Source organism: Punica granatum, chromosome 1 (assembly GCF_007655135.1).
Source record: "Punica granatum isolate Tunisia-2019 chromosome 1, ASM765513v2, whole genome shotgun sequence".
Lineage (NCBI taxonomy): Eukaryota > Viridiplantae > Streptophyta > Magnoliopsida > Myrtales > Lythraceae > Punica > Punica granatum.
Window position 1 is genome coordinate 41,477,349 of NC_045127.1, and position 13,022 is coordinate 41,490,370.

General features: G+C 34.7%; 1 protein-coding gene across 1 annotated transcript; it reads left to right on the forward strand.

The window, feature by feature from the left end:
* The first annotated feature begins 6,520 nt into the window (after positions 1–6,520).
* Positions 6,521–12,266, forward strand: LOC116206191. Its single transcript, XM_031538996.1, has 3 exons — positions 6,521–6,921; positions 8,558–8,885; positions 11,106–12,266. Exons 1-3 carry the CDS (start codon positions 6,521–6,523, stop codon positions 12,090–12,092), a joined length of 1,716 nt encoding a protein of 571 aa, XP_031394856.1. The 3' UTR covers positions 12,093–12,266.
* The last annotated feature ends 756 nt before the right edge of the window (positions 12,267–13,022 follow it).

Here is a 13,022-nt window from a genome sequence, read left to right on the forward strand (position 1 = left end):
TTTCAACAATTCATTATTTTTTTCCACAATTCAACTACATAATTATTACTTTCTCTTAACTATTCATTATTTTTCTCACTTTTTTCCCCTAATTCAATAACACAATCATTTCTTTTCATTTTCTCCCTACACCTTATTATTACAAGCCAATTAATACATAGTTGAAATAGAGTTGAATTTAACTCTACTCCATTTCTAAACAAGGCTTAATGATTACGATGTTTTTTGAATTGGTAGATTCTACAATGGAAACCCAACTTTGGTTCCATGATAGAACATTAATTCAACCATAAGATCCCATCAATTTTTAATCTTATCCGTCCACTATTTACATATTTTGCCCGTAGTATTTCTAGTCCTTCATATTTTTATTTCACAATTTTCGCCTACAATATTGTGCCACTATTCCTGAATCTTCTCGCTACACGTACCAATCACATTTGACTACGTCACCCATCATTGCTACGTCATTAAACCGGACCATAAAAATCGATTTTAAAGAAAATCAGTCTAATATAAGCCAGACACGTTAGCTACACGTTATCGGCATGTAAGCGAGTTTAATTTATGGACACATCAACGACACACCATCAACACGTAAGCAACCCTCCAATATTATTGTACTTTACGTGTGGTCCGATGGATTCGTGACGCCATTAAAAGATTTATGAACCAAAATGTTGTCTTTAATATTAAAAGGACTAGAAAAAAAACTAGCGTTTCACCGTGAAACATAATTTGGCATTCCATTGTAGAATTTGCGGTTTGAGTTATACTAATGATAAAGATCACCCAATTGCCAATCATTTCCCAAACAAAATAATAATTCACCATCTTATTGTTTTTTAAGATCATGCTGAACCTAATTTAGGGCAAAGCAAGTTGCACAAATATTATCACAAGAAGCAATTATTAGACTAGGCAAACATCGATCAGTTTCATAAATTATTGCGACACATGTGTTGCTTCTTAGAGTGCCAAGAGACTAGATTAGTCCCACAAAACGGCGTTTCCTGTCATTGAGCGTCTATATTCTTGACATCGTCGGTATATAGGTCCTTTGAAGATTGAGGGACCTTAATATAGATGAACACTATATAAAGACGAGCCCGGAGATACAAACGAATGCACTTAGCAGCCTATATGTGAGTGGTGCATGAAACAATGCATGTACTGACTATCCAAATTACAGCATAACATATGTCCGATCTGGTAACTGTGATATACTGAAGATCAACCACCATACTCCAAAGTACCCACTAGATTTGTCAAAATCATAGATAGGGTAGTTTGGAAAGTTAATGGGGTCTCTTATGCAGATGCCTCATCAAAACCAAATTTATGGAGTGTAAAAAAGATTCAGAGATACGCTTGTTCGGGATACTTAGGGACCCCGGTCCGGCATGAAAAATTTATCTATCTATTTATATACTTAAAGAAGAGTTTTAAAGAGCACTCTTCTTGACTTGATGAGGCAATAACTTATTGATTAGTTATATTATATTTTCTTTTTTCAAAAGCTTCCCTACATTTTTTCTTTTTTACATATCTACATGCTTAAAGTTAATTAAAGGAGAGCTTTGGGGTGTATATCTTGGTTTGTAGAATGCATGGGATCTTAGCCACAGGAAGATCATTCTGGAAGTGGACTTGGAGGTGCTTCTTGGTCTCCTGAAGTCGGCTAACATATGTGCTCCTCAGCTTTCTCATTTACTTGGGGCTATTAAACGTGTCTACAGAGGAGTTGGTTTGTCAAACTTCAACAAACTCACGGAGAAGGTAACATATGTGCAGATTTGGTGGCTCGACTGGCACATTCAGTTTCCATCATAGTTTTAAAAAATCGACTGGAGAGCGAACCAATCGGGCTATGCGTTCAAGGGTTTTTGGATTTTACAGGGGTTCAATGGTTGAACCGGATTTCTTAAAAATAATTAAATAGTTTATAAAACATATATTTAGTCTAATATAAAATAGTAAAAGGAGGCATTTGCATAAATCTTTATATAATGTAACTTGTGTAACAAAATTAAAAACATTTTTTTTTAACTCCAGAAGCTGACAAAAACGCATTTGCAATTGAAAAAGAAAATAAAAAAATAAGAGTAAATTGCACCATATATCACAACTTTTACATGTTATCTTAGTTTTATCCCAACATTATTTTTTTTCTAAGGTATCCTAACGTTAATGATTTGGTATCAAATCTATCAGCCGTAAATATTCCGTCCATTTTTTACGGAATTGATGATGAAATTTCCGATATAAGGAAAAAATAACATCATATATCCCAACTTTTTTGTTATTTCTCAATTTTATCCTAACCTTTACATTTTTGCTCAATTCTATCCCAATCTTTTTGTTTTTTTCTTCAATTTTATCCCAATCTTTTCATAATTTCTCAAATTTATCCCAACCTGTTGGGATCAGTGTTATCAAAACCGGACTGAATATCAAACCGATCGGGGCATGTGTTCACGGGTTTATGGGTTCAATCGAGGATGGATCGGACTGCACGTTTAATTAAAAATTAAATAAATAATAATATTACCAATGAAAATAATTATAATTTATAAATATGCAGTAATTACAATATTACTAAGAAAAACCATTAAAATATAGTTATGAATAGACATTTAAGATGGTCACTGAGATAAATTATAAAGGAATGGTAAGAGTGCACAACAAAAAGTTGATAGCTCAATGGATAAGTGGGTGAAGTAATAACTTAGAGGTCTAAGGTTCAATTCATTCTCCAATCATAGTTATTTTGACAATTTAAAAAACAAAAAGAACCCATAGAACTGGCCGGTTCACATGAGTTTCCTTGAAAAATCGGCCGGTTCTTTGGATTCATGGGTTCATTCGTGCACTTTGGGTCCACCAGTAGAACCGGATCGATCAAAGTGTCGGTTTCCAATTTGACCGATCGAACCGGCCGGTCCAATTTGATTTTGATAACAGTGGTTGGGATAGGTTCAATTCCTTCTCCAATCATAGTTATTTTGACAATTTAAAAAACAAAAAGAACTCATAGAATTGGCCGGTTCACATGAGTTTCCTTGAAAAATCGGTCGGTTCTTTGGATTCATGGGTTCATTCGTGCACTTTGGGTCCACCAGTAGAACCGGATCGGTCAAAGTGTCGGTTTCCAATTTGACCGGTCGAACTGGCCGGTCCGATTTGATTTTGATAACAGTGGTTGGGATAATATTAAGAAAATAATAAAATATTGAGATAAAAATGAGAAACTAGCAAAATATTAGGATAAAATTGAGAAAGCATCAAAAGGTTTGAATAAAATTGAGAAACAATAAAAAAAATTGGGATATACGGTGTATTTTTCCCTTATATCGGGAATTCCGTCATCAATTCCGTTAAAAATGGACGGAATATTTTTGACGGGATACATTTGAAGCCAAACCATTAACATTAGCATACCTAAAAAAAATCGACGTTGAGATAAAATTAAAATAACATACATGATACTATTTTTTCAAAAAAATAATGACAATTGAAAGGTAAGTGGAAGATGTCCACATCCTGTCATCGTCTTCTCATCCTTTCCCCGCATCCAAGAACGACAAAGTTCAGCCATTTCAGAATATTTCTTCTCTTCTCAACTGGCATAACAACGCCTTCCCTCCCCTTCCCTCTGCTTCTTGAATTCCTGCATCTTTCTTTTGATCTAAGCCTCTGTCGTCGCCAATAAAGCAACCATGGTCATCGAAAGGAAGCTCGAAGATGAAGCCTCTCTCTGCCATCGCCGCCGCGCCAATGAATTTGTGCTTGTCGCTGAAACCGAAAGGAAGCTGGAAGCCTCGAAGCCGTTGTCATGGAAAGGAAGCTTAAAGCCTCGAATCCCTGTTATCACCGTGCCATCGTTAATGGCTTCTTGTTCTTCCACTGGTTGTTTGTCTTTTCATTTTTGTTTTAATTTGTTAATAGATCGGTTTGACCAGCGGTTCGCATGGGTTTGTGGGTCTTTTTCAAAACCGGACAGTTCCATGGGTTGAACCTGATCAAGGTTGCAAATAATAGACAAAACTGAACCGAGTGAGTGCCCGGTTCCCGGTTGAACCGGTCGGCCGGGTCCGATTTTAAAAACTGTGGCTGGAATGTCATGTTTTCCCTAGCCATCCGGCCGGTATAAATTCGTTACTCTTAGGCGACGCTGTTGCAGCCTTCATACCCCATTTTTGTTCAGTTTAATTGTCGTCTCTTTTTACGTTTTACACTTTCATCCCTTTCTGAGCTATGACTCCATGTAATTCATTGAAAAAAAGTTAAAGGAGAGTTCCAAATTCATTATACTAGGGTCAAGAGCCTTCATTGTAATCGGAAAGGAAAAAAAAAAGGAGAACTCCAAAGTTTCATTTCTAACTTTCCCACAGTTTTTTTTTTGTTAAAATTTTTCCCTAACTTCATTGACTTGCCAAAACTTTATTTAATGCTAGTTGATACCTACGCGCCACGCGTAACGTTTTATCAAATCTTTTACGATAAAATTAGTTAATCAACACATATAGTATATGGATCAATATTGATTGAAAAATGAAGTATATTAAAAACCATATATCCTACAAATAAACATAATAGGTGCTAAAAAAATAGTAAACATATATACTTACTCAAATATTATGAAAATGCAAATCATAGACATTAAGAGATAATAACATGTATATGTGGAACATATATTGTGTAGGGATTAGGGTGTATGAAAAACTATAATGAGTTTATATGTGATGTGTAAAATGAATTTTCATAAAGAATCACATATATAGGGGAGTTGTTTTCAATTATGGAGAAAGCATTTAGTTTTCCAAGTTTTTATTTTATTAGATATTATCACATATAAATAATATGGACATTTGTTTAAAATCCGTTGATTATAACCCTAAACAAAATATAATAAAGATACATTTAATTGGAATTGAAAAGATAATTTGCATAGAGCTAAAAATTCTATAAAATTTTGTTATATGGCATAACCATATTCCGTGCCTCATTTTTTATATATTATATTGATTTTGCTCAACAAGTTAGGTTTAATCAAATTGCTCTATATTTTCATGTGTGGAAATCATGTTAGAATTACTCAAATATATATATATATATATATATCATATTTAAGAAACTTCAAATAGTTTCAAATTAATATAATTTGAATAGATTCGTGATATAAATTTATCATTAACATAACAACGATATAACGTGGGTACTTTTTTCTTGTTTATGAGAAAGTAGGGATGTAAAACGTTCAACGAGAGCGGGTACCTCTGTGGATAATAAAGTGTAATTTATTCAACATTTATTGAGAAATTACTAAATATTGAAAAAAAAAATTCAAACATGTATGGATATTAAATGCAAGCATGCACATTGCGCGAATTTGTAAAAAATTAATATAATTAATTTATTTGATACATATGGTAAAACTTTTAAATTTATCTTGAGTAATTTTTTATAATTTCTTTTAATATTTATTGGAAAATTATTATTTTTTTATTTTTCAAGAAAATATTTAATATTTATTTGAGATTCAAGAAGTTTGTTTCATTTTTCATAAGAATAATTAATTATGATTAAGGATAAAAAACAGACAGGTAGACGAATTTGTTGAAGAATTAAATGCGCCGACAATTGAGAAGAAATCAAGTACGAACTGAGAATTTATAAAACATGCACTAATACGTACACCAAAAAAAAATTGCACTAATAATGGATATTATTTAACTTATCGAGACGATTTTCTATTTTTAGTAAAATTTATTATCTTTATGAGCCATTGGATTGGATTGAATTGTGCGTCATAAATATTGCTAAATTTAAAAGATTAAAAAATTGGGAGAAAAAAATATTATGGAGTATAGATTTATCAACGTAAAATTATTACATTTACTCTTTAGTGAATCGATCCGTCTCTATTGAATTAGCCATGGTTTAATTGAGTTTTCGAATAACAGAGCTAGGATGAAAAAAAAAAAAAAGTAAAATTATTGGCTACATCTTGCTTTTCGTCTTGTCCTGTAGTGAGGCCCTTTGTATCGATTTTTAAAATTTGTTTCCTTCGGCCAGATTAATCATTGAGCCAGAATTTCGACTCAATCAGCTATAAACAGCCCCCAGAAACAACAAACAAAATCATTATGTACGACGAGGAGGACCGATTGAGCATTGACCATGGCATCATTGACATACCCTTCCGTCTCATGACAATACTACACGTTCGTATGAGTTAAGAAAACAAGGGAGCCGAGTGTGCAAGGAATTATACCAATTAATATGCCTTCGTCCATGTCATGCATTGATCTGAACAAACCGATGCCAATATATATGCAATCCTCCACAAGCTCTCTCTCGATAACTTCGCACCCCAGCTGTCCCCGTAACCCTTGTTCATATAGATCTTATAAATCAATCAATACAAGATTAACCCACATTAATTCAAGTGGTCTCCGATCAAATCTTCTTCAATTTATCGAGCAAAGAATTAATAATATCAATCAAGCAACTCGTGATGCCGTCTCCATCAAACAATACTCCGCCCGACAACAGCAGCATGATGCCAAAGCATACAGCGCAGTCCACTGCTGCTGAAGATGACGCAGCTAGGTCATCGACCGGGCAGAGGGCTGATGCGGTCAGCCCTTGGTTGAGGGAAGAGTCTCCATCGTCTAAGACGCTGGTGGGCTCGGGAACGATGAAGGGGGATCGATACAAGAACCCGCCATCAAGGCTGGAAGTCCTGGGGTGGTACCTGTACGGCCTGTGCTCGCACTTCATTCAGACTGTCCTCATCCCGATCATCTTCCCTCTCATCATCAGCCAGATCGTGAAGGCTGACTCACTTGCCGAGCCTCCTCATGGATGGAAGCAGAGTCGTAAGGGGTTGCCGTGTAATCTCGGGGAGATGACACTGTAAGCTGATCCGATTATTGTTAATTTTAGTAGGCTCATGAACATTCTTATATTTATAATCAAAATAAATTAAATACAGTAGCTTCTATTCCAAAAAATAAACGAAACAAAATAATAAATGGTCAGTTCAAGTGGTTTGCCTCTTATTTCCTTAAGCAAGGTCTTGACAAAATCTTGTGAAGGAGAAAGTCACGCTGGGAGAATTTTACTTTTTAGTAGATAGAACCATTTCGAGTTATATTAGTAGGAGTCTATCGGGTTTCCGGATATTAGATTGCATACCGAAAAGAATAAGTGAAATCGTGCATCGCTAGTAGCCCGGTTCTTAAATTAGTCAAGAATTATGGCATTTGGTCCCTCAACTTGTCGAATCAAACATTAGGTCCTCAGGCTGGTAACTATCCAGGACTTCGTAAAAAGCCTTTCAGGGGGGAAAAAAGAATTCCAGGACTTCGCTAATAGATAATTTTCGAAATATTTACTGTAGTACTCTATTTTTATGTAATTTCACATTAATAAAATCAAACAAAAACATCAGGGGAATTAGTGACCGCCCAACACCAGTTTTTTTACTACTATCGATATCGATATCGATTTGATATCTATAAGATAAAGCTGAATAATTTCAATGGAAATTCTCCCTTAACTTGACAAGTGGCTTATAGTAAGGGCCCTTCCCTCCTTATTTTTATTTTTAAAATTTTTTCGTCATAAATTGTAAGTAAGTATTAATTTTATCGTGATCTAATTCTAATGTTGCATTCCCAGATTTATTTTTAGTCATCCAATGTCTCCCTAATTAAAATTGGAGTACGATTAAGGTAATTAATTTATGAATAACAAACTCTAAATTAGAGACATTTCATAAAAATTTCAACAGAAATTGGAAACAAATTTCAAATTTTGACTTGAAGAAGAACTCAATGTAATATTTTGATAGTAGCTCATCATAATTTTCAATTACACGCACATTTACATAATTTTTCTCTATTTCATCTTTTCTTAAATATTTTAATAATACTCTTTGAACTAAATTTCAATTTCTGTATATTTTGGATAAAATATATATTTTATCAATCTAACGTCATTTTACGTTACAATAATATGATATGTTTCACAGACATAATAATTATAAATGATAAAGAGATTTTGCTGCAAATTGAAAATAAAAAGTACGAAATAGTTTTAATGACTTTGAAATAATAATCTAATTATGAATTGAGATCTAATTACTTATAAAACAAACTCACAGCAATACGCAATTTTTTCACTAGTAATACTAAAAGTTCATCACCGAGTGCCAGCCAAATGTATTTAAAGTTTATTGGGTATTACATATATATCAAAATTTATTTATCCTTACACAACTGATGTGCGATAGAAAACATTACAAAACCTTATTAATCTGGCAAACCAGCCACCGGCCATTGGTAGGGAAGGGGAAAATGGAGGAATTAGTCGGGATCCATTGGACTTTCAGATACCGTACACTCAAAAAAAATTATAATAACACATAATTTGTTCCTTTGAAATATTAAATATTAATTCCATTAATTAAATCCTTGATAATTACTAAATTCCGAATAATTTCTCAAAAGAAACGGAGAACATACCAATTTCTCGATTTTGACCACAGGTACGAAGGTTTAACCCAAAAGATGATCAAGATCAACAACATTCACTTATCTGCTCTAGACTGGGTCACAGCATCGTGGGTCATTGGCCTAATTTTCGCAGCTCCCTTGTTGGGCTCCCTGTCTGTCCACATGGACGGTGGTTCTAACCATCTAATCGCAGCAGCCGCTACACTCATCGGTGCCTTGTTCTGCTTCCCCGCCGGATTTATCAAGAATGATTGGCTCTTCCCACCGTACATCGCCACCGTTGTGGCTGCGTATGCAGTGGCCAGCACCTGCCACACTCGCCAGCTCGGCCTCATGGTCCGCGGCTTTACTGGATCTAAGGTGATCGGTCCTTCTCAAAATTTAAATCTATAGTTGTACTTAAAAGTTTAAAATTACTTCATCCAAACTCCATTCAGTCATGAATTCAATTATTACCTCTAAAATTTCCTACACTGCCTCTCATATGTCCCCCTAACCTCATAAGCTTCTTTCCTTCTCTCTCTCTCTCTCTCTCTCTCTCTCTCTCTCTCTCTCTCTCTCTCTCTCTCTCTCTCTCTTTTATTTATTTATTAAGGATATTGGGTAAAACTACTGTTGGACTCTACTTTGTTTTATCTTATACTATTATTTAAGGGTTATTTGCACCGATAGTCTAAAAAGTTTCATGAATATTTCAGGTTGGTCCAAAAATATTTTTTTGGTAACTTGTTGATACAAAAAGTTTCAAAACCGTTTCAATGTAGTGCATTTGGTCAATTGCCCCTGACGCCGTTAACATTTTACTGACGTGGCGCGTCCTATGTGTCACTTTTATTATGTGGAACCAATCATAGTGCGCCACGTCATTTAAGAGGAAATAAAATCTAGAAAAATTCAAAAGAAATATAAAAAATACAAAAAAATAAAAAATTAGAAAAATTATTAAAAATTATTTTAATAAAATTTTATTTTAATTTTAAAATAAAAATAATTTTAATTTAAAATTTGAAATTATTTTTAAAATTAAAGGAGATAGTTTAAAAATTAAATTTATTTTTATTTTAAAATTTAAAATTATAAAAATTATTTTAAATTCAAAATTAAAATTAAAAGTTTAAAATTATTTTTAAAAGTTTTTAAAATTTAAATTATTTTTTAAAATTTTAAAATAATAATATTATTATTTTTCTAAATTTTTTCTATTTTTTAAATTTTATGTATTTTTATTGGATTTTTTTAGATTTTATTTCTTCTTAAATGACGTGACACACTATGATTGGTTTCACGTAATAAAAGTGACACAGGACGCACCACGTCAGTAAAATATTAATGGCGCCAGGGTCAATTGACGGAATGTACTACATTAAAATGGTTTTAAAACTTTTTGTACCAACAAGTTACCAAAAAAATATTTTGGACCAACCTAAAACATTCATGAAACTTTTTGGACCACCGGTACAATTAACCCATTATTTAATCAAGAGTTTGATTTTGTAATAACCTCCACATTCATAATAAGTTGAAAAGTCGAAAATAACATTTTATTCTTATTTTAAGTATCATATAATTTAAAATAAAATATAAAAGTTGAAGAACAATATTATTCTCCTATCTCTCTTTCTTTTCACACTCCAATCTCTCCTTATTTTACTGTATCCTCTCTCAACCTCTCAATCACACATTCTATAATGTTATTTTTTATTTTTCAAATTTTTTCTTCAATGCTTACTTATATTTTGATGTATGCCTTCCGCGTATAATGCTGGTACACTCTACTGATTATTGATTAGTTTGTTATTCGTACGGAACTGAGAATAAGCAAGAGGAACTTGTTTTTTCTTTTTCTTTTTCTTTTTTTAAATAAAGGATGCTCATAGTCTGTCGTTTTTGGCTAGGAATGATAAAATAGAAAATGCCCCACCAATAAAAAATAAAAATAAAATAAAAGAGTATGAAAAGCCATTGATAAAACTCAAATTCAATATCCTCTTAATTATAGATTGTGGACGAGTGCCTCGCTTCACGCCCACTCGAAATAATTTATTGCTTAAGTGGTCCCTAAATATTTGATTTGTATTTGCTACATCTCAAAGGGTACTCTTCAACTTATTTTTCATTTATGATGACATATTTTTACCAGAAAGAAGGCTGGTAGGCTTAGTAAGAAATAGAGAAAGAAAGACCTTTAAATTTCTTTTTTATCTGATCTAGCAAAAAAAAAAAATCGAAAAACTCTTGATTTACAACGGGGATATTCCCCTCCTCATCTATATACATATGCATTACTTTTGATTACGGCGTATATATTTGAATCATTCCTAAGATTCTCATTGAAAAACCTCCGAGTCTGATTACCCAAAAAAAGACCCATTTGAGTCTTCCTTTCCTCATTAATGTGATTGCTTCATGGAGTTTCGAAATAAAAGTACTCTGAAGTTATCTGATCAAACTCCATATTTTCAGACGTCTTATTTTTAGAAATATCTCTACTTGATGATCAACTTTTATAAATTTATTTTCATAAATCCAATTTACAACGCTAGTGAGAACTTAGTACTAAATGTTTGTTGAATTGGGCAGCTGCTAACTACCCAATTTCCCATAAGAAGAGCAATCTCCAGTTGGCTTTCCCTCTTCGGTGCGGCTGGTAGTGGCTTTGGTTCCGCCGTGATCGCTGCCTTCACCTACTACATGCTTAACAAGGACGAGAAATTCATTAGCCTTTGGGTTGTCTCCATCTTCAGCGGTATCAAATGGCTTACCGGAATCCTCCATGTTATCATTGCCATGCTCGGTTCCTCTGAACAGTCTCCAGCCACTCCGACTCCCCCCTCGTTGGAGGTCCCCCACTTCCTCTCCATCTCTAGCCACCCTCATGCACTTGGAACCCTAATAGCCACCTTACTCTCCGGCTTCACCACCATGAGCATCTTCACCGGCGGAGTCCTGTACTTGGTAGGCCAGCTCTGCATAAGATCACATACCCTCCTCTATTTTTGGCTCACTTACTTCCTCTTTCCAATGTTCGCTCTCCCACTGCTGCACCCACTACAACAGCTAATTAAAGCGAACGCCGTGAAGATGAATGTTCTTGGGTTAATCATCTCCCTAGTCACCTCGGGGTTCGGGTTCTACTTCAAGGACGATGGAACATGGAGAACAAAGGATATACTGTTGTTCGCCGCAGTCCAGGGCTTGTCGGCTGGGATCCTCCATGCTTTTTCTCGAGTTCTGATAATGGACTGCGCACCGAGCGGGAAGGAAGGAGCTTTCGCGGCGTGGCATTCGTGGGTCATGGGTATCGGGATGTGCATTGGGTTTGCTGTGGGAAGTTCTGTTGATGGTTTAGGATCTTGTCTTGGGGCAGCCTTTCTTGCTGGGCTCGCTGGCATTGTGGTTTTGATATTTGGGAATGTGAGTGATCTTGTTGGGGCTTTGGGTGCTGGGCATGTAGGGGAAGATGAAAATGAGGACGACTCCGACGACGAAGAAGACAGGAAAGAACAACTTGCAACCAAGGGCCGGCATGGCTCGGGACTCTCGAAGGAAGAACATGTTTCTGTTTAGAACCTGAAAGTTATCATTTGAACTCGGATCTCATGGTTGATCGTTATATATTGAATTGTGGATTATTTGCCATAACTAAAAGGAATAGCAAGATCATCACATACCTAATTTACTATGGGTGATGCTACCATGATTGGTAGCAAAAATAACCACCATGATTATTTTTATTCTTGATCGTCGGATCCCCTTACCTAAAATCCTAGTCGTACACGTGTCATATATCCTTGTACCTTAATATTCACCCCCTCATAGTTTGAGTACGCCACGTATCTTCTCGTCGACACTAAGTTTTCGCCTGTGAGTGATCTAAATCCACTTTGATATTAAAACAAATCGAAATGCACCAGTTCAATCAGATGAAAAACAAATAAATTACTTAAAAGAAAAAAGAAACAACAAATAATAAAAACCATCTTCTGTTTGTACACTCTCAGTCGAACAATAACCAAATTCCTCAAATTGAAAGAGAAATTCAATCTTGCCAAATCCATAGAATTGAAAGAAAAATTCAATCTCGTTGAAGCTTAGCGCCGCCCCTCGATCACCCGCCAACCTAGGAAAAGATGTGGAGGGACTCGCTAGCATCAGTTCTTTTGAACCCAGGTATTGTCGGGTTCCATGTTATCAAAACTTTCTCACCCATCATGGAAGCAATTGCTGGCCTCGAACAGGCAAGAACACGTGCAGTACTTAATTGGTAGCTGATTGGAATGCAATTGATATGTTCAGTAGCATATTATTCCGATGCGGATGTGGTTCTACCTTTACCATGGACTTTCAGATTTTCTAATTATACGTCATTGAAATATTATCCTAATGCAAATTATTTCCACGCCGTGGCAAACAGCTCCAAGCAGACTAAGATAGTAAAAGGTCGACGTCAATTTTAGAGATTTGACGAGTTGAATTGTTTTTTCAATATGGGAGATT